Source organism: Heptranchias perlo, chromosome 36, assembly GCF_035084215.1.
Source record: "Heptranchias perlo isolate sHepPer1 chromosome 36, sHepPer1.hap1, whole genome shotgun sequence".
Taxonomy (NCBI): Eukaryota; Metazoa; Chordata; class Chondrichthyes; order Hexanchiformes; family Hexanchidae; genus Heptranchias; species Heptranchias perlo.
The window spans coordinates 5,470,360-5,494,911 of NC_090360.1; the positions used below are offsets into that span (position 1 = coordinate 5,470,360).

Below are 24,552 nucleotides of genomic sequence, written 5' to 3' on the forward strand. Positions count from 1 at the left end.
GGACACGAATATCATCGTCCATGAGTTCTTAAATCAGTTTCCCAAAAATCAATCCAAACTGACTAGCAATTAACCATTGAACGAAGCAGCCCACTGTTTGTAATCGCAGTTAGACTTCGAAGTCTTAAAGGGATACACACCTACACTTAAGCAGCAGAGTAATACATTGTGTTTTACATGGTGTAATGTTTCTGTCCATATGAAACTGAACACTCTTGACCATGAGCAGTGCTGCAGAGATTTGTTAGACACAGCACGAAACAGTTTCAGCATGACTTTATTTAAGTTCTCCTCTACTGTTTCTGGCTCTATGGTTTAGCATTCCATTTGATTTGTCGATTGATGCTCTGCAGTGATAGGACATGTTATGCACCGGTTTCAGCTGCAAATGTTCTGTCCAACAGATTTTGTATTTTCAAAGCCCACTCCAGGATTTGAGCACATAATCTAGGCTGGCATTTCATTTCAGTGCAGTGCTGAGGGAGTGCTGCACTGTTGGAGGTGCCGTCTTTCAGACAAGACACTTAACTGAGACCCCGTCTGCCCTTTTCAGATGGACACGGGAGATCCCATGGCACGATTCTCCACCAAAAACAGAGGAACTGGTCATTTGCTAGTTGTGGGATCTTGCTGTGTGCCATTTGACTGCCTTGTTTGTCCAGATAACAACAGTAACTGCACTTCAGATGTAATTAATAGGATGTAAGCCACTTTGGGACTCCCTGAGGACATGATGAGATGCGATGTCAGTGCATGTGTTTCCTTTCTTTCTGTGAAGGCAGTGGCCCTTTGAGGTGCAGATTTTAAATGGTACCATGGTCACGAATCCCTGTAACTAAACTTTATTTCAACCAGCATCCCCACCTCAGTCGTCCCAAGTGGTGAATCTGGCATCTGTTATTAACTGGCGTTTTCAAATTGAAAGTTACCGGTGACCTTTCTGATTTTCTTTTTTAACATTACGCGCACAGTCATAAATGAAATAAACTTCAGAGCCTGAAGCCAGCGGACTGGTGGTCCCCCTGGAGGTCCTGGCATGAAGAAACAGCTGGTCCAGATCAGGTTGGCCTTTCTGTGCATTCCATTTACCCTGATTCATCAGAATGACTGAATCTCTCCACCCTTGGCTCGTCCTGAGCATGCGCTGTCACAATTGGCTTTGGGTAATAACCAACCCCTCCTAACTCAGAGGCTTTCAAACTACCCTGGGCAGCCCACAAGCTCCTCTAGGTTTTGGTCGGTTTGTCATTAGATTTCTGTATTTTTCTACCTTTTTGTGAGTTACAGGCTGTCTACTCATATATTTTTTTTAAAAACTTTTCTGCAGTGATCGCACTGCTTTCCCTTTGGATGTCTGAGAATGTGTTTCCGAAGACGGGACCAGGAGCACAGGATTGTGTCAGTACTTTTCAGATGGTCCAAGCCCGGAGCTGGGTATTAAAGAAATTGAGGATACCCTCACAATATGCCCCGGACATAATGGGGTCGGGTTTGGACCCTGGTTGAACATCAGGCAGGCAATGCGATCTTGCCGCACAATCGGAATGAAGGAGGACCTGACCTTATCTCACACCTTGTCACGTCTCTAAGTGCTACACGTAATAGACTCGAAATTTCTATTGAGCTTATTAGCATACAAATACTTAACGCATGTCATTCCTCTGCCATTTAAAATAAATAGGTTAATGGCTGCATTAAAGTAACTGACAAATGAGTATCAGACAAATGCATTCATTCAATTACATAACCAACAGTTATTTCTAGACTCAAATTAATAACTTTTAGGAGCAGTGATTGTTATGTAGGCAAACGCATCAGCCATTTTGCTCAGAGCACGATCCCATTAAAAGGAATGAGATGAATGACCAGTTAATTTTTTTTGGCATGTTTGGTTGAGGGAGGAATGTTGGCAGCTTTAGTTGTTTTTGAAGCAACTGAAAAGACAGAGTTTGGAAATCTATCAGCACTTGCCTTGGAATAGTGACATAAGAAGATTGGGAACAGGAGTGGGCCATTCAGCCTCTCGGGTCTGCTCCGCCATTCAATTAAATCATGGCTGATTTCCACCTAAACTCCATTTACCCGCCTTTGCTCCAAACCCATTGCTACCCTTACCTAACAAAAATCTATCAATCTCAATCGTGAAAGCTCCAATTGTCCCCCAGCGTCCACAGCCCTTTGGGGGCGAAAGTTCCAGATTTTCACTAGCCTTTGTGTGAAAAGGTGCTTCCTGATTTCGCTTCTGAATGGCCTGGCTCAAATTTTAAGATTATGTCCCCTTGTTCTTGACTCCCTCACCAGAGGAAATAGTTTCTCCATATCTACCCGATGAAATCCTTTTAACATTTTAAACGCTCTGTCAGGTGACCTGATGTAGTCTTGTTACATCGAAACTACAGCTCAGAAACAGGCCATTCGGCCCAACTGGTCTATGCCGTCATTTCTGCTCCACTTTAGCCTCCTCCCTCCATACTTCATCTAACCCTATCAGCATACCCTTCTATTCCTTTCTCCCTCGTGTGCTTATCTAGCTTCTCCTTAAACGCATCCGTGCTGTGCTATATGTGTTTTGAGTGCTAATTTGAAGGATAATCATGTGGGCCCCACACTTGGATGAAATTAATGAAAATGACAGAAAAAAAAAACTGTATTTATATGGCGCATTACCACATCGCAGGAACGGTTCAGAGTGCTTCACAGACAATTCATTATTTAGACAGCAGTGTCAGTAAACGCAACAACCATTTTACACGTAGCAATGAGATGAATCATCAGTTAATCTATTTCGATGATGTTGGTTAAGGGAAGAATGTGGGCCAGGAAACAGGGATTGCTCCCACTGCCACAACATTGTTAATATCCACCCGAATCCACCAGAACAGTCAGATAGGGCCCTAGTTCAACTTCTCCTCCCACAGTACCGCACTGGTGTATCAACCCAGATTACGTGCTCAGATCCAGCAGCGGGGCTGGAACCCACAACCTGCTGACTCAATTACTAATTAATCCCACATACTGATGGACGAGATTACATTTTGTGCAATGACGTTAAGACACGTGTGTTGACGTCACAAGGGGAGATGTTGAATCATCTGCGGGAGTTCGATAAAATCTTCCATCCCACACATATAAGATGACTCTCCAACACAGCATCAAATCTTAATTGCACAATCGATATCAAAATTATAAACTCGGTCAGTTGACTATTTTAAATTACATGGTGAATGTTGGGATTGTAGAATTTTTCATCTTAAAATATGATTACCTGTGACCCAGAGAGAGGGAGACACCATCGCTCCGATATTAGCGGGGAGGCGGTATGGCAGCGGTGGGGGGGTAGGGGCAATTGGGCAAACCCGCATGAACCAAACATACCGTTTCCGACGCGATCGCACGTTGATTGTGGTTAACGTTCTCTCCGGGTTTCGCGCCCGGCAGCTAGCCATGATTGACAGGCTGGCTGCCATCAGGAGCTGCAATGCAAGGGATGGGGTGGGGGCGAGAAAGAGAGAGAGAGCCAGACGCGTCCAGCTCTGGGGTTGCGGGGAGAATGGAAGATCTGGCGCTGGACTGGAAGACCAGGGAGAGAGAGGGGAAGATCGGGGGGGGGGGAAGAGGGGCAGATCGAGGGGGAGAGGGTCATCGAGGAAAGATCGAAGGGACATCCAGAGGGTGAAGAGGGGAACATCAGAGTGGGAGACATCGGATATCGGAGCAGGTTTCAAAGGTAGGTGCATTTAGTGTTTCATTGCATGTTTTTTTATTTAATTTATTTAGTTTCTTTTTCCCTGATCTGGCCCTTCCAGGCGTAAATCAGAAGTGGTGGGCAAACCGCCCAGGTAAGTTTTAAAAAAATCTTTCTAATCCCTTCTGTCATAGGTAAAGTGCCTTAAGTACCTCAATGAGGTACATTTAGCTTTTAACTGTCATCCCACCGGCTTTAATTGCCGTCAGGACTTCCATTTTCGGGTCACCCGGACGCACACAAGTGGGTTCCTGGGAAACTCAGAAGTCGGCGGGTTGGAGCCGGCTTCCGAACCCGAACGGGATTTGCGCGATTTTCGGAGCCCCGCCCGCCCCCCACCTGCCTCCTAAAATCACCACCCCATGTGTGGGTAGAGACAGAGACAAATTTACCGAAAGCTGCAATTTACTGAGCCCAGTAGCTGTCGAGTGCAAAGCACAGCCAGCAAGACCAGAGTTATACTGCGAGCTGTGATTCACACACTGCCCACCAGGAGAGAGCTCTGCCCGTGTGTGCTTGCAGCTCCGCACCACCATTGGCTATTTTTTGTGATTGGACGGTGTGGGTGAGAGTTTCTGCTTTCCCTTAATATTAAAAAGACTGCAGCAAGTTTATAAAGTGCCAACATCATTAGACTGGAGTTATACTCCACACAACGCCAAGCCCAACTGGTGCAAAATAGCTATCCTGAGAAGACCTCTCTCGTCATTATCTTTCGGTGCATCTGACAATCCAATGAGGACCTGCAAATGCACAGAGAACCAGCTCTCCATTTTACAAATCTGCCGTACAGGAGGCAAAGGTCAGCAAAAAAAAAAGATTTTACAATTGAAAAAGAATCTTCTGCTTTAAGAAAAAATCGTAACGTGATCTGGAAACAGCCAGTGCATTTCGAGTACTATCTCGGGGGATAGTATTCCAGGCAGCAGATCCAAAGATCCAGAAACAAGCGGGTCTCTTCTACCATTGACTGCATAAGACCTGTGCATCGTGAATCAGCTGCACTTCAGTGGCATAAAAGCACCTTTTGAAGAACTCAGTATCAAACCAATGACTCAGTTATCTTGAAAATACCCTTAATATTCGCATGGTGTACTTTCAATACCAATGATACTTTCCCGATGTGAATTGCTTCATTACATCACAGTTAGAAAGTTTTACTGTCAGTTTTCCGATGGTGGGTATTGCCCCTTGGATTCATTTTTCTGTACACCGATCCTGAGATTCCCCAAAGGGAAAGGCTTTGATACTCAACGTACAATTGTTACACTCGAAAAGCCCTGCATTAGTAGATTTTCAAAAATATCCTTCACCCAGATTGTTTACAATGCTAGCATTTACAAGGTCTGTGCCAGCAGTGAAAGTATTTGCATGAGTCACTTGTATAGAAGAAATACATTTCAAAAGTCTGTATCTGGAACCAGGAATTTGTTTCTGCTCAATATCTGTCTTTGTATCTGAATTATAGACCCCAACGCATGCTCAAGGATAACCTTAATATGCTCCTTTGAATATTTCCCACGTTGATTTGGCCATTCATTATTGGCTCATCACTAAGAACTCATTGAGAGCTGGTACCATAGTGCTCTGTCTCTCTTTTTCGTATAATTTATTTGGTAGAGTTGTGTAAATTTCAACACAGAAGGAACCCTTTCAGCCCATGGTGTCCGTGTCATTGCTAGCTCCACATCAGAACTATCTACTCCAATCCCATTTCCATCTCTTCTTCTCCACACCTTGAGATTAATGTACCGTGCAACAGTGGACCCCCATGAAGGAGCAACAATGTATATTTGTATAGCACCCCTCATGTAGGATAACATCTCAGGGTATGTAGCACTGAGAAGAAAGAGGACTCTCAGCAGAGGTGGGAGAAATTGAGAGCAAAACAGAAAGCAATGGTTGAAGAGATGGTCTTAAGAATTGGTGAAACACAGTGGTTTGGGGAGAAAGTTCCAGAGTGACTGAAGGATTGGCTTTCGGTTGCTAGAGCAGAGAGAATGGGAGACGAGGAGGAGGCCATAATTGGAGACACGGAGGACGCATGTTGGGAGATATTTTTGAAGGATGAGCTGGCAGGGACGAGGCAGTGGAGTGATTTGGAAACAAGGGCGAGGAGTGGGATGAGGAGTGGTAATGGGAGTGCGTGATCTTGTCTGCGAGAGGACGGCATTTTGGATTAATTCAAGTTTGCTCAGGAAGGAAGGGAGCGTTCAAGAAGTTGATCTTTGACAGAATTAAAGAGTGAATTAAGGTTTCAATGCTTTTACATTACTGCCGAGTTAGGGGCAATTTCAGGCGAGCGATGCTATAATGATCTCTGCCCGCCACGCACTCTCTGTTACATGGTATGTTTTCCTTAAGCCCTTAAAACACTGATTGGGAATACAGAGACACGACTTTCTGCAAATGCAACCAGCATAATTACAGCCCTTCAGTCCCGATTTTAACCTAACCCGGCCGGCAGGAGCAGTTTTACTCTCCGTTAACTCTAGGTTAAAATCGGGGCTGGAGCGCTCTGTAATTGGGCAGATTCGATTCCGCTGACCTCAGAGGCGCTAAACCTGAAGCCAGCCGGAGGTGGAACCTGTGAACCTGGCACCAGCTCCCCAGATCCGTGAAAATTAAGGTCTCCCTTGCCATCGGAACAACGAAGGTCATTACAAACGGAGCCAACAGCAAGCGAAACACGTGTTTGCTTTTGGCTGCACCCCATACGTAGCCATGCTCAATTACCTCAGGTCCACCAAGCTTCGAAAGACCTATCCCAGTATCATGTTGGATCCATCATAATGTTCTCTTATTGATGTGAAAATTCTACAGAATACTATACGCATATATACGATTTGGAATGCACTGCCTGAAGAAGATTCAATAGATTTCAAAAGGGAATTGGATAAATACTTGAAAAGGAAAAATGTTCTGGGCTATGGGGAAAGAGCAGGGGAGTGGGACTAATTGCATAGCTCCTTCAAAGAGCCAACCCAGGTGCGACGGGTCGAATGGCCTCCTTCTGTGCTGTAAGATTCTATGATACAGTCTTATCCAAGTTAGTTTTCTTGTTTTAAAGAGCGTGGCTTCATGGGGGAAAGAATAGTATTTAGGAAACCTTTCTACAAATGCCTGATTTAACAATGTAACTGTCACTGAAATACATTGTGGTGTCGCCATGGTAACAATGGCACAGACCTCATCTGGATCCTCTCCTGACCATACCACATAGAAGGTTTGCTAAACTCTACCTTACATATATTTAAATTCACCAGAAATCCCGTTTACGCACGTAATTAAGGTTTTCGTCGCAGTTGCGGCAGCAGCGAGAGCAGCTCAGAAAGGAATATGTCGAATCTCTTTTTTTTTAATTTGTTCTCGGGACGTGGGTGACGCTGGTGATGCTGCGTTCAGTGCCCGTCCCTAGTAGCCCTGAGGAGGCCGGGGTCGGACTGCTTCTGTCGTCGTGCTGACGGTGCTCTCAGCTATGGTGTCAGGCAGGGAATTCCGGGACGTTGAAGGAACTTCGATTATATATCCAAGTCGGAATTCTGTGTGACTTGGAGGGGGACTTGGAGGTGGTAGTGTTCCCATTACAGCTCTCGGTGGTAGATTTGCAGGGTCGTACAGTGGCATTGCTCGCAGTAAGTCGAAGATACAGTAGGAGTTCAGAGAGAAAAAGTAGTGGTACTTTTCAGTTTGTTTCTGGCCAGGAATCAATCAGAATACGTAGATAAGAATGGTTCAAATATCGAGCCACTCGTTGAAAACTGATACTGGTGAAGTGTTTTGCTTGGATGTTGAATCAGTTATAAAATGTGACCGATCTTTTGTGCCACGGACAGATTGAAAGCATGGCATTTGGTCGTCGCAAATCTTTCAATATATATATATATATATTTATGGATAAATTAATGCTAATGCTTACTACTCTATGACAATACCTTGCAGAATGTATTGGCAAAAATTTAAACCCACAAGTAAATTTTAAAAATTAATCTCACATTCGAGAAAGGAATAAATTGCACGGTGAAAGTATTTTGGGTAAAAAAAAAGAAATCCGATTTTAGGTGGGCCAGAGATAGTGCCAGTGAGAGTGAAGGACTGGCGTCCGGGAGCTTTTAACAGGGACCCTTTAGTTGGCCTCATGTACAGAATGTTCAGGGTTTGTTTTTAAACGGCAACCATGCTGAACAGCTGAATGGGAGGGTGGGGTGGGAGCAATTCAGGGAATCTGAGAAATCATTGCTGCAGAATTGTGAAATGTGAGGGATGTGGGGGAGGGAATGCTATTTTAATAAAAAGCCGACATAACGATTCTCACAAAAGCCGAAAGCTCTTTTTAGAAAGTGCATGTGTCCTTCTAGGTTGAAAGGGATGTTTTCTGTTCAGCACTATTCACCTGTTAAATGCTGGAATACATTATAGAGGTTATCCTGTTTGGGGGAGGGGGAGGTTTCATGATCGTACAAATATTAACAATGTGGCTTTTCATCTCACTGCTGTTTGTGAGATCTTGCTTTGCACAAAATAGCTGTTGGGAGTTACCTAACCCCAGTGACTGGACCCATTGTATGTGAAGGACTTTGAGACATGTCAGAGAGACGTGATCAGGTACCCAATACATGCAAGTCTGTCTTTTTCTCATCGGAGGTTAGCTCGAAACATACTGACATGACTCGTTCTTTCAAAATAGCTTTCCAAGCAGAACCAGAACGAATAGAATATACACAAGACTTAAACACGGCCAAATCTGTGAGGTGGAGTGTCTGAAAAGATTGCTGCAAGCAAGGGAAAGTACAGTTGGTGTATGAAAGTAAACTTGATGGAGGTTTTATTTATTGATTGGAACTGTAGCTTCCTTGTCTGTTGTCTGTTAAGTTTTTATTGTTCACAGAGCTTCTTTGTACCTGAGTCATTTGGCAGAGGTTTCAAAACTTTTCAAACAAAGCCATTTGCAGGGATTTTGTGTGTGTGTGTGGGAGGGGTATCATTCACAGACTGTAAGTGTCAGGGCAACGGTAAGACGATACTGAGATTTAATGAGGCTCCCATGATGATGCTCGAGAGTAATACTGGAGAGCTGGAGCACAGCGACGTTTAATTGCTGAAGGGAATTGTATTTTACCTGGCCCCGTCCCTTTTAAGATCACCGATCGGGTACTTCCTGTAGGAAAGTGCTCTAAGTGTGAGGTCAATTAGAGCCTAAACGCTGAGGAAAGTTCCTTAGATTGACGGATGCTTGTAAATCCCTGTCTCCGATGCAGGGTTGAACATCAGTATTCTTGAGCTTATCGCTAACCTTGACTTATCTGCAAACTACTACTTCTGAAAGGAACTTCCAAGCATGAAATCTGATGCTAAGCTATTTCATTTCATTTTGTTCAGCTCGGCCCATTGTTCCTTAGTGACACTGCATCGAATGTCACAGCATACAACCAGGCCACTTGGTCCATAAAGTCTGATGGTCTTTTTCTCCGCATGAGGCACTGCCTAATCCCTGTTCATTGCCCACACGTGTTGTGCAATTCAACTCTTTTCCCCAGAAGCAGGTGGTCCCCTCCAAGCTAACTTTCCCAGGCCAAGGCAGACAGTCAAGGTTTAAAGGCTCAGATAGTGGGCAATCCTACAACTCCAGCGCAAATCTAAGAGTCCTGGATTCCTGCACTTCCGGAAGTGGCTGGGTCGACATGTGTGAGGGTTAACTTTGGACACCAACAAGGAACTTAGCTTAGCATCACTCATCCATGTTTTGCTACATCTGTGAGGGAAGCATACAAATTGGCACAGGGCATTGTGTGGATACGGTGGTATAGTGGTTCTGATACTTGATTAGCAACCCAGAGGTTATGAGTTCAAGTCCCATCATGACAAGTTGAGAAATTGATTTCAGTAAATCTGGTAATTTGTGGAAAATCCAACTAGTGTGACTTATGTCCTTCAGGGAACACCTGCCATCCCTATCTGGACTGGCCTACATATGACTCTGGCCCCTCACTCTTGCCTCCTGAAGTGGCCTAGCAAATCATTCAATTGTAAAAACAATTGCTATCTAGAAAAGGGCCTACCATATTCTCAGACTTCCCAGAAATGTTCAATAAATACAGCCTTGCCCAAATCCTGAGTCAAAAAAAAATGCCCGATAAGCCCCTTAGATTATCCCCACCTTCTGATCTTCTCCTTCAAACCCTTCTCTCTCCAGAAATATAGCCAACTGCTTCTTGAACCATTCACACTGTCTGCTCCATTGGCCTTGCCCGGTAACTTACTCCACAGCTCAGTTACCCTTTGAGTGAAAAGAAATCGGCCGAATTTCACTCAGCAGCTCTCAAGTTGCCGACTCCCAATAGAATGAAACTCCTGATCAAATGTTTCATTTATTTCCTGGCAACGTTTCAATGGGGGGATGGGGGGGTGGGGGGAGGGCTCATGATTGCCAATTCAGCAGTTCTTCGTGCTGTGCTGTTATTCTAAGCTTCCGACGTTCGGTTTGATCTGTCAACTTATTCTGCAGAGACTTGAGCACAAAATCCAGGCTGACCTCCAGTGCTGCACTGTCGGAGGTGCCGTCTTTCGGATGAGACGTTAAACCGAGGCCTCGCCTGTCCTTTCAGGTGGACGTAAAAGATCCCATGGCATTATTTATCCCTCAACGACCATCATTAAAACAGATTATCTGGTCAATATCACATTGCTGTTTGTGGGATCTTGCTGTGCGCAAATTGGCTGCCCCGTTTCCTACATTACAACAGTGACTACACTTCAAAAAGTACTTCATTGGTTGCATCTGTTAGGGAAGCACACAAGCTTAACGTAAAAGTTATTCAGACAGCCTTATGTTCTAATTCTCTTTGTTTCTATAAATAAGTCCCAGATTTTGTATCTGTTTACTTCCTGATTGGTAAGTCATATAGGGAATGTGGTGAGGGAAATTCATCGCAGCCCCACTAATCAAGTTCCCTAAAATGTCAAGATGTTTTGCTCCCTCAAGTAACTAAAAGTTGTCTGCTTTAAAACCATAATGAATATCGTCAGTATGTTGGCAAAGTGAATTAGCGCATCAACAAGCAGTGACACAGTGCGGTGGGATGTGGGCTCATGGCTGCGATTCCTCTACAGCTCAGAGTTCTCAATCGGAACCATGCAAATGTGGAGGTGTGCTGAGCAGAGGGCAGGTGCTCCCTCCCCCACGGGGACCTCCTCACTGCTTCAGTTTGACGCTTGCCCAACAAGAGGGAAAAATCGTAAGGAGAGTCAATCCTGGGTTGCTGTTGCACACTTGATGGAGACCAGCTAGAGAACAGCCTCGGTGGTGGCTGCTGTGTTGTAACCACCAGGGGACAATGCCATCCTTCTTGGGACTATATTGGAAAGTAGAAATGCCAATGTGGGAGGGTTAGTTTCAAGGAGATTTAATTAAAAACAGGTTTGGGTTGGTGACTAAACAGAATGTTTTTTTCTGTATTAATGGCCACCTGCACCTTGCTGAAAAGAGAAGGAAAGAAACCATCAAATGCATAGAACTCCCTTAGTCTCCATATATAATGGCCAGTCGCAAACAATGCATCATCACCTATTACCGCAACAACAACAACTTGCATTTATATACTGCCTTTAATGTAGTCAAACATCCCAAGGCGCTTCACAGGAGCGTAATCAGACAAAATTTGACACCGAGCCACATAAGGACATATTAGGACAGGTGACCAAAAGCTTGGTCCAAGAGGTAGGTTTTAAGGAGCGTCTTAAAGGAGGAGAGAGAGGCAGATGGGGTTTAAGGAGGGAATTCCAGAGCTTAGGGCCGAGGCAGACTGTTAAATGATCATTCCAAAACAATTTACTGTTCCTATTGAGCACAGAAGATAAATTTAATGTGGAAATGAGAGATTAAGAACGAATTAACATTCGCAAGATGTTGAAGTCAAGATAATGCGTATAAAGTTGAAGAAATCTGTAACTCAAAAGTTTTCTTTTAAGGGATTGCCATCAATTCCAGCCAAGGATGGTGCTCTTGTCTGACAAAATAGGCAATGCTGGGTGCATTAAACTATTGCCGATAACTCTGGAAATGTACCTTGTTAATCACTGAATATGATCTGACCTCTGAGCTATGGCTCTGCGTTGGGTAGGCATTGCCTGTAGCCCTTTGCAGCACTCCCAGATAGCTCTCAGATTCTTTGTGTATGTCAAACAGTAAGTTTCCACGAGTGTCCATAAGTGAGGGCAAGTCAAAAAAAAAAGAGAAATCATGAGGTAATCAACTTGCTGACACATGGGGAGTAATTTTAACCTAACCCGGCTGGTGGGAAACTGGCTGGATTGGATCGGACACCGCCTGATTTGAGGTCGATGAAGAGTAAACTCCAGTTGGGCTTCAAAACCGGCATTCGAACCACACCCGTCAGTTTCCCGCCGGGCAAGTTTGGTTAAAATTGCCCCTCGTACGGAATAAAAGAATCCGAGACTGTTTCCACTGGCGGGAGGGTCGGTAACTAGAGGACAGAGATTTAAGGTAATTGGCAAAAGAACCAGAGGGGAGATGAGGATAAAACCTTTTACGCAGCGAGTTGTTATGATCTGGAACGCGCTGCCTGAAAGGGCGGTGGAAGCAGATTCAATATTGACTTTCAAAAGGGAATTGGATAAATACTAGAAGGGGAAAAGTTTGCAGGGTTATGGGGGAAAGGCAGGGGAGTGGGACTCAAGGAGCCGACACAGGTGTGATGGGCCGAATGGCCTCCTTCTGTGCTGTATCATTCTGTGATTCTATGAGACCCAAACACATAACCAGATACTGATCTGTGCCATTTGAGTGGCACGTACAACAACAACTTGCATTTGCATAGTGCTTTTAGTGTTGTGAGACTATCCCAAGGCACCTCACAGAAAGCAGATCAGACACTAAGGAGGTGCTCAAAAGGTAGATTTTGAGGAGGCTTTTGAAGGTAGTGAGTGATGCAGCAAGGTGGTGGGGGGGGTGATTTCCAGAGTGTGGAGGTGCAATGGCTGAAGGCCATGCTATCGACAGTGGAATGGAGGGAGGGAGCGGGATACAGAGTAAAACTGAGTCGGAAGAGCAGAGAGTGTGAACTGGGCTGGAGGAGGTTGCAGAGATAGGGAAGGGTGAGGCCGTAGATTTATTTATAGACGAGGACATTGAAATTGCACAACTTGAAGCACTATTTTAAATTCTGGAAGCATGACGCAGGGCTGGACATCATCCTGGAGGTTCCATCACATGACCTCCCGCCTCCAACTATCCCGCCCCCACGTTCCCGCCATTGGCCGCCTGATATATCCAACCTTGCAGCCTTCCCACCCCAAACGGAAAGCAAACAGACTCTTCCTTACCCAATTGAATGATTTTCGACTGTCGGTCCAACAAACTTTCACCCCCCCCATCTCCAATATTTTTGTAACTAATGACCAGAAGTATTCAAAGAAAACTTTAAAAACACATGTTTTACATAATGTTCCAATGATCTTTCTCCTGGGTGTCTGCTCGCAGCAGCGTCCAGGAGATTAATCTTTAATTCCCGGAGATTCCAGGACAATCCTGGAGGTTTGGCAACTCTAATCAAGCACTCCCCGATTAGGTAGGCGGTGCGAGTTAGATGAGCTCCCTCTACACTTCCCCAAAAAATTCATCCTAACCCAATCATAGAATGATGCAGCACAGAAGGAGGCCATTCAGCCCATCGTGCCTGTGTCTGTCCTCAGAAGAATGCCCTCGAATGCATTCAGTTCCACTTCCTGTACCAGTGATCCCTATGGCTGCTGTCACAGTGCCGTTCAAATTGAAATTGGGTTGAGATTGCCTCAATAAGCAAATAATTTGAAGTATAGTCATTCCAATTTAATCGAGCCTAATGTCTGGAAGGCGAGAGAGAGAGAGAGAGAGAGAGAGCAGTTCTAGGAAAATGGACTGCAGCCAAATTGGTGACACCAGCATATTTAAAACTCAATTTCTTGGTATCTGAGAAATGTCCTTCCTGTCGTGGAATCACCTCCGTGACTGCAATTAAACAAACACAATGTGCAGTAGTCAGCTGTAAGGTTGAGATATGAAACCGAGCCCTCTGTTGCGGGAGTTCATTGAAAGTTCCGATGGCACTCTACAAATCAGAGCAGGGAGCTCGCCCAGTGTCCTGGCAAACATCCCTCCCTCAACCACCTAAAATGGACTAATTGGTCATTCATCTCATTGCTGTTTATGGGACCTTGCTGTGTGCAAAATGGCTGCTGCATTTGTCCGTTAAACAGTAATGACTTCAGTTCAAAAGCAATTCATTCATAGAGCTTTGGAGCATCCTGAGAATCAAAATAACAACAACTTGCATTTATATAGCGCCTTTAACGTAGTAAAACGTACCGTATAAGGTGCCATATAAATGCAACTCTTTATAGAGGATTGATATGCATGAATTTTTAGAAATATACTTTTGGAAAAAACCCGCAGTTTACACAGTGCAAGCCCTTGTTATTTGATGGCTGTTTAGATGGCAGGGTTACACAGAAACTTTAGTGCAGTGTTATGTTTTTATTTCATTTCCTGTTGTGGTACACTCAGAAATCAATGCTTTGCTGGAACCAAGTGCCTTGTGTTGACGCCCAGTTCTTGCTTATGCAGTGATTGTTTTTGGCCTCTTCTTACCTCACTTTTTTTTAACCCATTAGTCTTCACACAGCAGCCAAATTAACTGTGGGAAAAGGCTGTAACATGGAGGAGCAGAGTGGCTACAGTAGAATATGGGAGAAATCATTTACGTCCACCTGAGAGGGCAGATGGGGCCTCGGTTTAACGTCTCATCGTTGGATCAGAAAACTGCCTGTAGACTAAAGGCACGTTTACTGTACCATTTCCTTTTGTTCCCGTCACAGGAAAGTTACTGTTCTCTCCCTTTTACATTTATCGTCAGGTGCCAGTTACTATAAGCCTGCAAGGCTCCAATGTGAAATACAGAGTGGCAAACGAGAGAGAAGGCGAGTAGCTGCGGTAGATATGGTTAATAAATTGAGGTGTCAGCTGTGGCTCAGTGGTAGCACTCTCATCTCTGAGTCATAAGGTCTTGGGTTTAAGTCCCACTCCAGGGACTTGGAATCATAATCTAGGCTGGCACTTCAGTGCTGCACTGTCGGAGGTGCTGTCTTTCGGGTGAGACGTTAAACCGAGGCCCCATCTGCCCTCTCAGGTGGACGTAAATGATCCCATGGCACTATTTGAAGGAGAGCAGGGGAGCTCTCCCCGGTGTCCTGGTCAATTTTTATCCCTCAACCAAGATCACTAAAACAGTTTACCTGGTCAGTATCACATTGCTGTATGTGGTCGTGATATATAAATACAAGTCTTTTTAACTCATGAAATGCACTTCCAGATTGCGTAATAAAGGTAAAGACAATGAATGTTATGATGGGGAGGACCTGAGGGTCTCTTTGGTTGGATGACCTGGGATGGACTCAGTGACCTTCCTCATCAATGTCTATTGCGCAATCAATTTAATGTTGCTTAATCTCACCTACTCCCCAAATGGCATTCCTATTGTCCCAAGAGAACTAGACCGTAATGTTCCATCTAATATTTCACCATCTATGGCTGCATATCCCTATCCCTATACCTTCCATCCATTTTGTTATAAGATATTTGTCCAGCTTTTTAAAAAAATGGCGGTCAAGATTGAAACCTTTGGATGTTTATGAAAATTATTGAGCTAAATAGTAATTGCTGGTTCATAATTATCATAGTTAGAATATTCTTAAGATTTTCAATTGAAATGAAGTATCTTTTTAGCAAATGGGGGGGTGTTGCAATTTTTTTTCGTCCTTTCCATTGATAAACATGTGATATACCTCACACGAGAAGGATTATGTGATTATCCTGGGATGTTCATTGTAATATAAACAGGTTCAGCAAGATACACCCATTCCATTCACTCCAGTATTTTGTTTTGTGACAGATATATCCTTGGTAGAAAGAATAAGGAGGCCACACAACCCTTGTAAAATAAGATTCTAAATGGGGTAGAGGAGCAGAGGGATCTGGGGGTACAGACACACAAATCACTAAAAGTAGCGACACAGGTTAATAAGGCCATTAAAAAAAAGCAAACCAAACACTGGGGTTCATTTCTAGAGGGATAGAATTGAAAAGCAGAGAAGTTATGTTGAACTTGTATAGAACCTTGGTTAGACCATACCTGGAGTACTGTACACAGTTCTGGTCTCCATATTATAAAAAGAATATAGAGGCACTGGAAAAGGTGCATAAAAGATTTACCAGGATGATACCAGAACTGAGCAGTTATACCTATGAGGAAAGATTAAACAGGCTGGGGCTCTTTTCTTTAGAAAAGGGAAGAGTGGGGGGTGACCTGATAGTGGTCTTTAAGATTATGAAAGAGTTTGGTAGGGTAGAGAAGATGTCTCCACTTGTGGGGGAGATCAGAACTAGGAGCCATAAATAAAAGACAGTCACTAATAAATCCAATAGGGAATTGAGGAGAACCCTCTTTACCCAGAGAGTGGTGAGAATGTGGAACTTGCCACCACATGAAGTAGTTGAGGCAAATAGCAGAGATGCATTTAAGGGGAAGCTAGATAAACACATGAGGGAGAAAGGAATAGAAGGATATGTTGATAGGGTGAGATGAAGTAGGAAGGGAGGAGTCTTGTGTGGAGCATAAAATCGGCATAGACCAGATGGGCCGAATGGCCTGTTTCCATGCTGTACATTCTATGTAATATAACTGCTGTAATGTGATACACCAAGTTGCGATTCCTTCTCTGTTTTGTCAGAGATGCGATCAGCTATGTATTGGAAACAGTGAGGTGAGAACACATGGCTGTGGAAGTCAGTTCAGTGATCAGCACCCACAATATATGAGTTGTTTGTGAATGGTAGCTTATCCTATCACCCGATTCATTACAGTGCCATGTATGAGAAATATCAAAACCGCGAAATGAGTAAAGTTAGATGAATAACTTCTGCGCTATGTAATAGTTTTGTGAGTATATGGGTTGACCTGTTGTCATTCATTAGTTTCATTTGGTGTAATTGGGCAAGTTTATGTTGCTTATTGTAAATGCAGTTTAAACGGTGATGTTGAGTAATTACAAGTGTGTTTCTTTAAGTTGCAACACTCTTAAGTATATCTTGTCTTTTTCCTTGAATATTTGAAAACTGATTTTTTTTTAAAAAACAACTCTTTTGAGTGTCCATTTTGAAAGTAGGATGTGAATGACTCAGTTCTCCAGTCACACAGTGTGAGAAAGGTACAGCAAATGTCACTGATGGTGAGCAGCCTGGATTAGAAGGAAGTCACAACGTGGTTTTATGTTCTTGTACATTTTTGTTTACTTCACTTTACTCTCAACCCTCCCTATTGGACTGTGGTTTGTGTACAGGTCATTGCAGTGATCTTTCCGTCTGGGCATGTATCAACAACAACTTGCATTTATATAGCGCCTTTCACATAGTAAAACATCCCATGGTGTTTCACAGGAGCGATTATCAGACAAAATTTGACACTAAGCCACAGAAGGAGATATAAGGACAGCTGACCAAAAAGCTTGGTCAAAAGGGGTAATTTTTAAGGAGTGTCTTAAAGAAGGAGAGAGAGAGGTAGAGAGTTTTAGGGAGGGATTTCCAGACCTTAGGACCGCGGCAGCTGAAGGCACATCCGCCAATGGTGGAGCGATGAAAATCGGGAATGCGCAAGAGGCCAGAATTGGAGGAGCGCGAAGATCTCGGAGGGTTGTAGGGCTGGAGGAGGTTACAGAGATAGGGAGGGGCGAGGCCATGGAGGGATTTGAAAACAAGGATGAGAATTTTAAACTCGAGGCGTTGCCAGATCGGGAGCCAGTGTAGGTTAGCGAGCACAGGGGGTGATGGGTGAACGGGACTTGGTGCGAGTTAGGATACGGGCAGCAGAGTTTTGGATGAGCTCAAGTTTACGGAGGATGACAGGTGGGAGGCCGACCAGGAGCGTTGAATCGAATTGGAATAGTCGAGTCTGGAGGTAACAAAGACGTGGATGAGGGTTTCAGCAGCAGAGGAGCTGAGGCATGGGCGGAGTCAGCAATGTTACGGAGGTGAAAGTAGGCGGTCTTAGTGATGGAGAGGATATGAGGCAAAACATCCCAAGGTATTCCACCCAGACTTTGTCCTGTTTTACATCAAACTGGCAGGTAACTCTAAAGATAAGTACTGTGCGCTCTTATCTTCTCGAACTATCACCCCATCTCTAACCTGCCCTTCCTCTCCAAGCTTGAATGCATCCCATCCCATCCCATTCTCCTCAGCTGCCACTCCTTCGCGATCCACCTCCGGGGCACTGCTGACTTGCGGTTCTATTCCTAACCATCCCACTGCCAGCATTAATTCTGCATCACACGCCTCGTCAGCATGCTGGTGTAAGATGGCAACACAAGTGATTCTTGTGGCAAAAAGGCCGTTATGTTTTGCCACAAAATCTCCCTGCTACTCTAAAGGCAGCTCGTCCAAAACAACCAGAGATAGATACAGCTCTCCCAAAACTCTCTCCTTGCTTCCAAATGGAGTTCGTGCAGAGTTGTTGGAAGATCAACACCGAGGTAAAGATACTTGGGTTTCTTGTTTTGCGAGTGAATCACTAGTTTTATTAATTAGTAAGAACAATAGAATTGCAACATCTCAAATGGATACAAAGCACTTTGAATCTCAAGTGAAATCGTTCATTCTGATCTGGAATGCGCTGCCTGAAAGGACGGTGGAAGCAGATTCAATAGTAACTTTCAAAAGGGAATTGGATTAATACTTGAAGGGGAGAAAATTTGCAGGGCTATGGGGAAAAAATAGTGGGGTAGGTCTAATTGGGTAGCTCTTTCAAAGAGCCAGCACAGGCACGATGGGCTGAATGGCCTCTTTCTGTGCTGTAAGATTCTATGATTCTCGAGGAATAACGTCCTAAGCTGTAAACCACCTGTAAATATTAAACATACACGATTAGGCGGAGAGGTTCCAGGTAGGGGTGTGGCCACATAGCTTTGGAAGTGGGGGACGGGGGACATTAGGGGCAATTGGAGAGGAGAGAGATGGGGCCATGACACACACAGGAAAAACACGGGGGGGGGGGGGGGTGGGGGGGGGGAGATCCGTCACCCTCGGCCCCTCCATGCTCTCTTTCCCCCTCCCCTCCCCCTCACCACCCCCCCCCCCACCACCCCGGTGGTTGCGATTGCCCCCACAGGACCAGAACCTGGGAAATCAAAATGGTTCAATAAGGGGAGTAACGTACAGCATTTGTCTTTTACAAGATAAGCATTTGTTATCTGAGAACACTCAACGCCAGCCCTGACTGCAGTGCGGAAAATGTTACATAGTCTGTTTCCACAACCAGTACGTAATTTATGGGCAGAAAAACTTACCCAAACTCGTGTGATTTCCAGAAGCATAAAATGTGCAGTGTGTTTGGCCGTGTTTAAAACTGCTACATTTTTCCACGGTGTTTCCCAACACACACACAAAAATGTCTGAAGGAGGAAGGGAAAGTTATGTCATGGGGACACTTTTCACTTCAAAAGTGAATTGAGCACAGTGCAGTGATTACCTCGGTAACGTATTAACATTGGTGAGTGGCAGAGTGCATGTGTATGTTTCTAATTACGGACAGGCCCACCCGGGGATGGTGTTGAACCCGAGCCACTGCGCTGAATGGAGCCTCCACAAGAGAGGAAAACATCAGGAGAAATCTTGGGGCAGGTCACTGAGCCAATGTGTGGGCCAGGAAATGATTTCAAGCCACAGGGGGGAGGGGTACAGAAGAATGCTTCAAAACAGGGGGGTGGGAGGGGTGAGGCGGAGGGATTACATTACATAGCAAAATGGGATTAAAGTTCATTAAAAAAACTAATATTGAAAGCTCCCTTGCGATGAACTGCGGAGGATGTGTGTGGGCTGCAGATGTGGGCAGCTCGCACGCTGGATAGGAAGTGCTTAGTAAAGGGAGCTTTTGCTGCAATTTGAAGTGCCATTTATTGTTGAAAGAAAATTTAAAAATGTTATTTTGGAAACCAAATGAGGAAAGGGGCAATATTTGGCTAAAAGACTCGCTGACCCAGTCTGCCTATCTCGGCTGCACACAGCCATTTGGAGTCTGTATTACTAAAACCTTTTTTGGTATTTTTTCCACTCACTTTAAAAAGCCAATCTCTCAGTGGCAGGTAATTATTTAATTTGCTTTTATGCCATCATTTTAAATTCCAGGAATAAAACATCACATCATCTTGAAATTATACTGGGCAATATTAAACATCTGCTATTTTGATGGAGGAGTTAACCTGTTTATTTTAAATGGATGAATGCTTTTATTAAAACAGCGAACAAGGGAATCTCATATAACAACAATTTGCAATTATACAGCGCCTTTAATGTAATAAAACGTCCCAAGGCGCTTCACAGGAGCGATTATCAAACAAAATTTGACACCGAGCCACACAAGGAGATATTAGGACAGGTGACGAAAAGCTTAGTCAAAGTGGTAGGTTTTAAAGAGCGTCTTGAAGGAGGAGAGAGAGGTGGAGAAGTTTGGGGAAGGAATTCCAGAGCTTAGGATCTCGGCAGCTGAAGGCACGGCCGCTAATCGGAGATGTGCCAGAAGCCAGAATTGACAAATTGGCAGTTAAGCCCTTGTTCTGCGATATTGCACAATGTCATTTCAAAGCCCGTGTCGTTTTTTTAGCCCCTTTTGAAGTCCCTTAATTAAAGTACAGTATATAGAGGATCACCCTCGATTACAGGATTAATGCAGCCAGTGAGCTCCACAGATAATTTATGCAAGTCTTGCTCCAGTAAAATGCCATGAATTTGCCATTCAATGATGGTTTGAGACTATGTCCCAACCTCTTATAGCAAAGTTGGAAAAACATGACATAGTCAGAGTGTGAGATACAGGTTGGAGTGTTTCAGGATGCTTTAACAGCTTTTTTTATTTCTCAAGGTGCACTATTCTTGGGAGGGTGAATAACTTTGAGTTTTTGCTCAAGTCACTGCTGACAGCTGCCATTTTAACTGTTCGTGTTTGCTATGCAAATGAGAGAGCTTTGCCAGATAATAAAAATCTGTCGTTGCCCCGAGTGACTAGAAAGGGAGAGAGTTTTAGTAAAACAATTAATACATTGTGTAGCTGACACAGTTAGTACATTGTAAGCAGGACGCTTGCTATCCTGTGTGGGTGGGTGTGAGTGTGTGCAGGTGTATATGGGCCAAAGGACATCCTTCACGCACTTTGAAACGTCACTTTGTTACAGATGCAAATACAAAGAGAGCCGGTTACTGACCCAGAGTCTGACATTTACAAGCAGATACAGCTGTCCTCTGCCTATAAGCAGCTACAATTATCTGGATTTGCTTATGAAGAGCAGTGGCCTTTAAAGAGACAGGCCAGGTGAGCAGCAAAACGTCACAACTGTTCCACAGACCCCCATGAGCAACACAAGAGAGAAAGAAAGACTTGCATTTACATAGCGCCTTTCACCTCAGGACGTCCCAAAGTGTTTTTGAAGTGTAGCCACTGTCGTAATGTAGGAAACGCAGCAGCCGATTTGCACACAGCAAGGTCCCACAAACAGCAATGAGATAATGACCAGATTATTGTTTTTAGCGATGTTGATTGAAGGATAAATATCGGCCAGGAGACTTTGAATTCTTTGAATACTGCCGCGGGATCTTTTACATCCACCTGTGAGGGCAGACAGTTTAACGTCTCGTCCGAAAGACGACACTCCCATCAGTGCAGCACTCGCTCAGCTCTGCACTGGTATGGCAGCCTAGATTTTGTGCTCAAGTCTGTGGAGTCCTGAGTCTTGAACCCAGGACTCTTCTGACTCAGAGGCAAGATTGCTACCCACCGAGCCTCAGCTAACAGAAGAGATTCACGAGTATGTAACACAAATATTGAGAGCAATGCACACTTTCTGCTTTTACATTATCCTGGACTGAATTAAGGTTACTCCAGTGTAAATATTCTCGATGTAAAATATTTGACCCAGCTCAGCCGAATGAAGTGTTTATCTGTGAAACTGTTGCTCGTTGATGCTAGTTTCAGAACGGGCAAAATGGGTGACTAGGTTTTGCTATGGGAGGGTGGGGTAGGGGTGAATGAATGAGCCATTTTCTGTTACTGTGGTCAGTTGTACAACCAAAACAATGAGGTGACAAGGGTGTTACTGAAGAGTGCTGCTTTCAAATGATAGAAATCTATGACATCCTGCAAGGGAGTTGCTCAGTCAAAGTCAATTATATCGAAAGGAGCGTTCTTGAAATCTCTCAAAATTCAGTTGGCAGTACTGTTTTGCCGTGCGCAACCTTTTACCTCTCAGAATGAGAATTGTCTGCTGTGGGGAAGCACGAGACCAATATTTCAATAACTAAACAGTTTCACTTGCATCCAATTGGGTTTGAGTTGATTTCACACTCTCTTTAAATTCTTATTAAATTTAAAGTCCTTGTGCTCCTCTCTGCAACACTCTGATCAAGAGCGAGTGTGTGTGGTTGGGAGTGTGCGTCTCAGAATTAGAATTAATGGGGTTTTTTGGTTGCACATTTTGCCTGGTAACCACGGTGATAAACCCAACAGTTATTTTGGATTCAACGTAAGCCAAATAAGAACAACGCCACAGCTGTAAAATAGGAGAAATTGTTCTTTCTGATCGACAGTGAGATTAAGTCAAATTTGAAAATGCACTTCTCACAATTGGCACTGCAGTTCTGTGGCAATCAGAAGCTTTTCTTCAATTATTACAGCAAAGCAAAGTATCTTGTTATTATACCACTATCACTCTTACCTTTTGTAACAGTGTTGAGAAGCAGGATGATAGTCCAGGCCAGGAGATGGTAACATATCTTGCTCTGAATGCCCATTATTGGGTTCTTCTCTCCCCACACTAATCTTCTTTCATCTGCTAACTTCCTCGAGCGTGTGTGAGAGTGTGTGTGAGAGAGTGTGTGTGTCTGTGTGTGAGAGAGTGTGTGTGAGAGAGAGTGTGTGAGTGTGTGTGTGTGTGAAGAGCCAGAAAGAGAAATCCTCGATATAGTTTACTGTGCGACCTTTTGGCGTTGACTTCAGACCTGACTGTGAGAGAGTTTTTAATGTTACTGGCTGTGGACTGAACGCTGTGCAAGGAACTGGAAGCAAGTCATTTGCATGAAGGCGGGATTGAAATACCAACTGTTCTTTTAATTGGTCCTCGCTTCAGTGACTGGCATTTTTTTTTTGGCTGCTAACAGGCAACACAAGATTAAGTTTGTTTTGAATTTAGACAGATACTGTGCTGCGGGATTCTCTCTCCCTCCCTGCCCCCCACCCCCGGCCAAGGAAGTAATGTCAGCCCACAAAAGTAGGACAAACTTAACCAACAGCTTCACGAAAGCTGACAGCCCAGGAACAGCCCTGAATATAAGCTGTATGACACGTGAATAAGGTGTTACACCCACAGTGCGGTGAGACTCGGGTTGCCAACTCTAGTTGGACGTATTCCTGGAGGTTTAATCACAGGACCTCTCGTCTCCTGTCGAACCCTGCCCCTCCCGTCTCCGATATTTATATAACTATTAAATGAAAGAGTTCAAAGAAAAGGGGGGGAGAAAAAAGCACCATTTTTTTCACCCCTGTGATTGTTCCCCCCAGGCGTTGCTCGCAGGCAGCAGTGTGCAGGAAAGTAATCTTTTGATTCCTGGAGGCTCCAGGACAATCCTGGAGGGTTGGCGACCCTAAGTGAGACGTGGGCTGGCCATAGGTTTAGATGGCCTGACGTCGAATCACTTTTGTTGCAGGGGGGACAATAAAAGTGTACAAAAAGTGTATTTTGCAGCAGTGCTGAGTTTCTGAGGGGGGGGGTAGAAAGCAAGTTCTGAAGGCAAGAGATTTATTTGCGAGCAGGCTGTGGGACTGCACAATTCCTGTCCCATCCCCTGCGTGACAGTTTTTGTTTTTTGACACGTCATTTCTGACATTTCGAAGCCTCTTGTATTTCTGCCTCTTAAATCAAAGGTAATTCCTCCTGGACGAATATCTTAAAACTGAAAATAAAAACAAAACAGTCCTGCCACTTCAATCCAACCTCTCAGAGTCCAGTTCCTTTCGTTGGAAATCCGACCCTGGGTTCGCTGCTTGTAATTCATTGTCGCTGGGTCAAAATCCTGGAACTCCCTTCCTAACAGCACTGTGGGAGAACCGTCACCACACGGACTGCAGCGGTTCAAGAAGGCGGCTCACCACCACCTTCTCAAGGGGCAATTAGGGATGGGCAATAAATGCCGGCCTCGCCAGCGACGCCCACATCCCATGAACGAATTTTTAAAAAATTTGTGAACTGTAACTTTCCACAAAACGCAGTAACTTGAAGCTTCTTTGGATTATGTAGAATTTTGCAGCGCAGGAACAAGCCAGTCGGTGCCGGTGTTTAAACTCCAATCAAACCGTATTAATCCCACGTGGTGCTGCATTCCACATTCATCAGATGGAACTGGCTCGCTATCCCATCTGTCCCTTTCCCCGGTCCATGGCAGCTCTGAGGCAGGTGGGAGATTACCTGGTTTGAGGATTTGCTGGTTTAGCTATTTTAATTCAACAATATTAACTTTTTCAAGCAACTTCAGCAGGGAATAAACTCACTACCACACGGAGTGGCTGAGGCAAACAGCACAGATGCGTTTAAGGGGAGGCTAGATTAGTACATGAGGGAGAAAGGAACAGAAGGATATGTTGATGTCAGCTGTGGCTCATTTGGCAGCACTCTTGCCTCTGATGTTAAAAGGCTGTGGGTTGAAACCCCACTCCTGA

The 24,552-nt window shown here is 44.4% G+C and overlaps 2 protein-coding genes across 3 annotated transcripts in view; one reads left to right on the top strand and one right to left on the bottom strand.

Annotated features, from left to right (window-relative positions):
- Positions 1-22,869, bottom strand: part of vsir (V-set immunoregulatory receptor) — a 40,382-nt gene extending 17,513 nt beyond the window's left edge. Inside the window, exon 1 of the mRNA XM_067972418.1 lies at positions 22,556-22,869. Within this exon, the coding sequence (XP_067828519.1) occupies positions 22,556-22,631 (76 nt within the window). The 5' untranslated portion in view covers positions 22,632-22,869. The remainder of the gene's footprint in view (positions 1-22,555) is intronic.
- The window catches only part of LOC137304018 (cadherin-23-like), a 223,347-nt gene that overhangs the window by 118,840 nt on the left and 79,955 nt on the right, over positions 1-24,552 (top strand). The window lies entirely within an intron of this gene.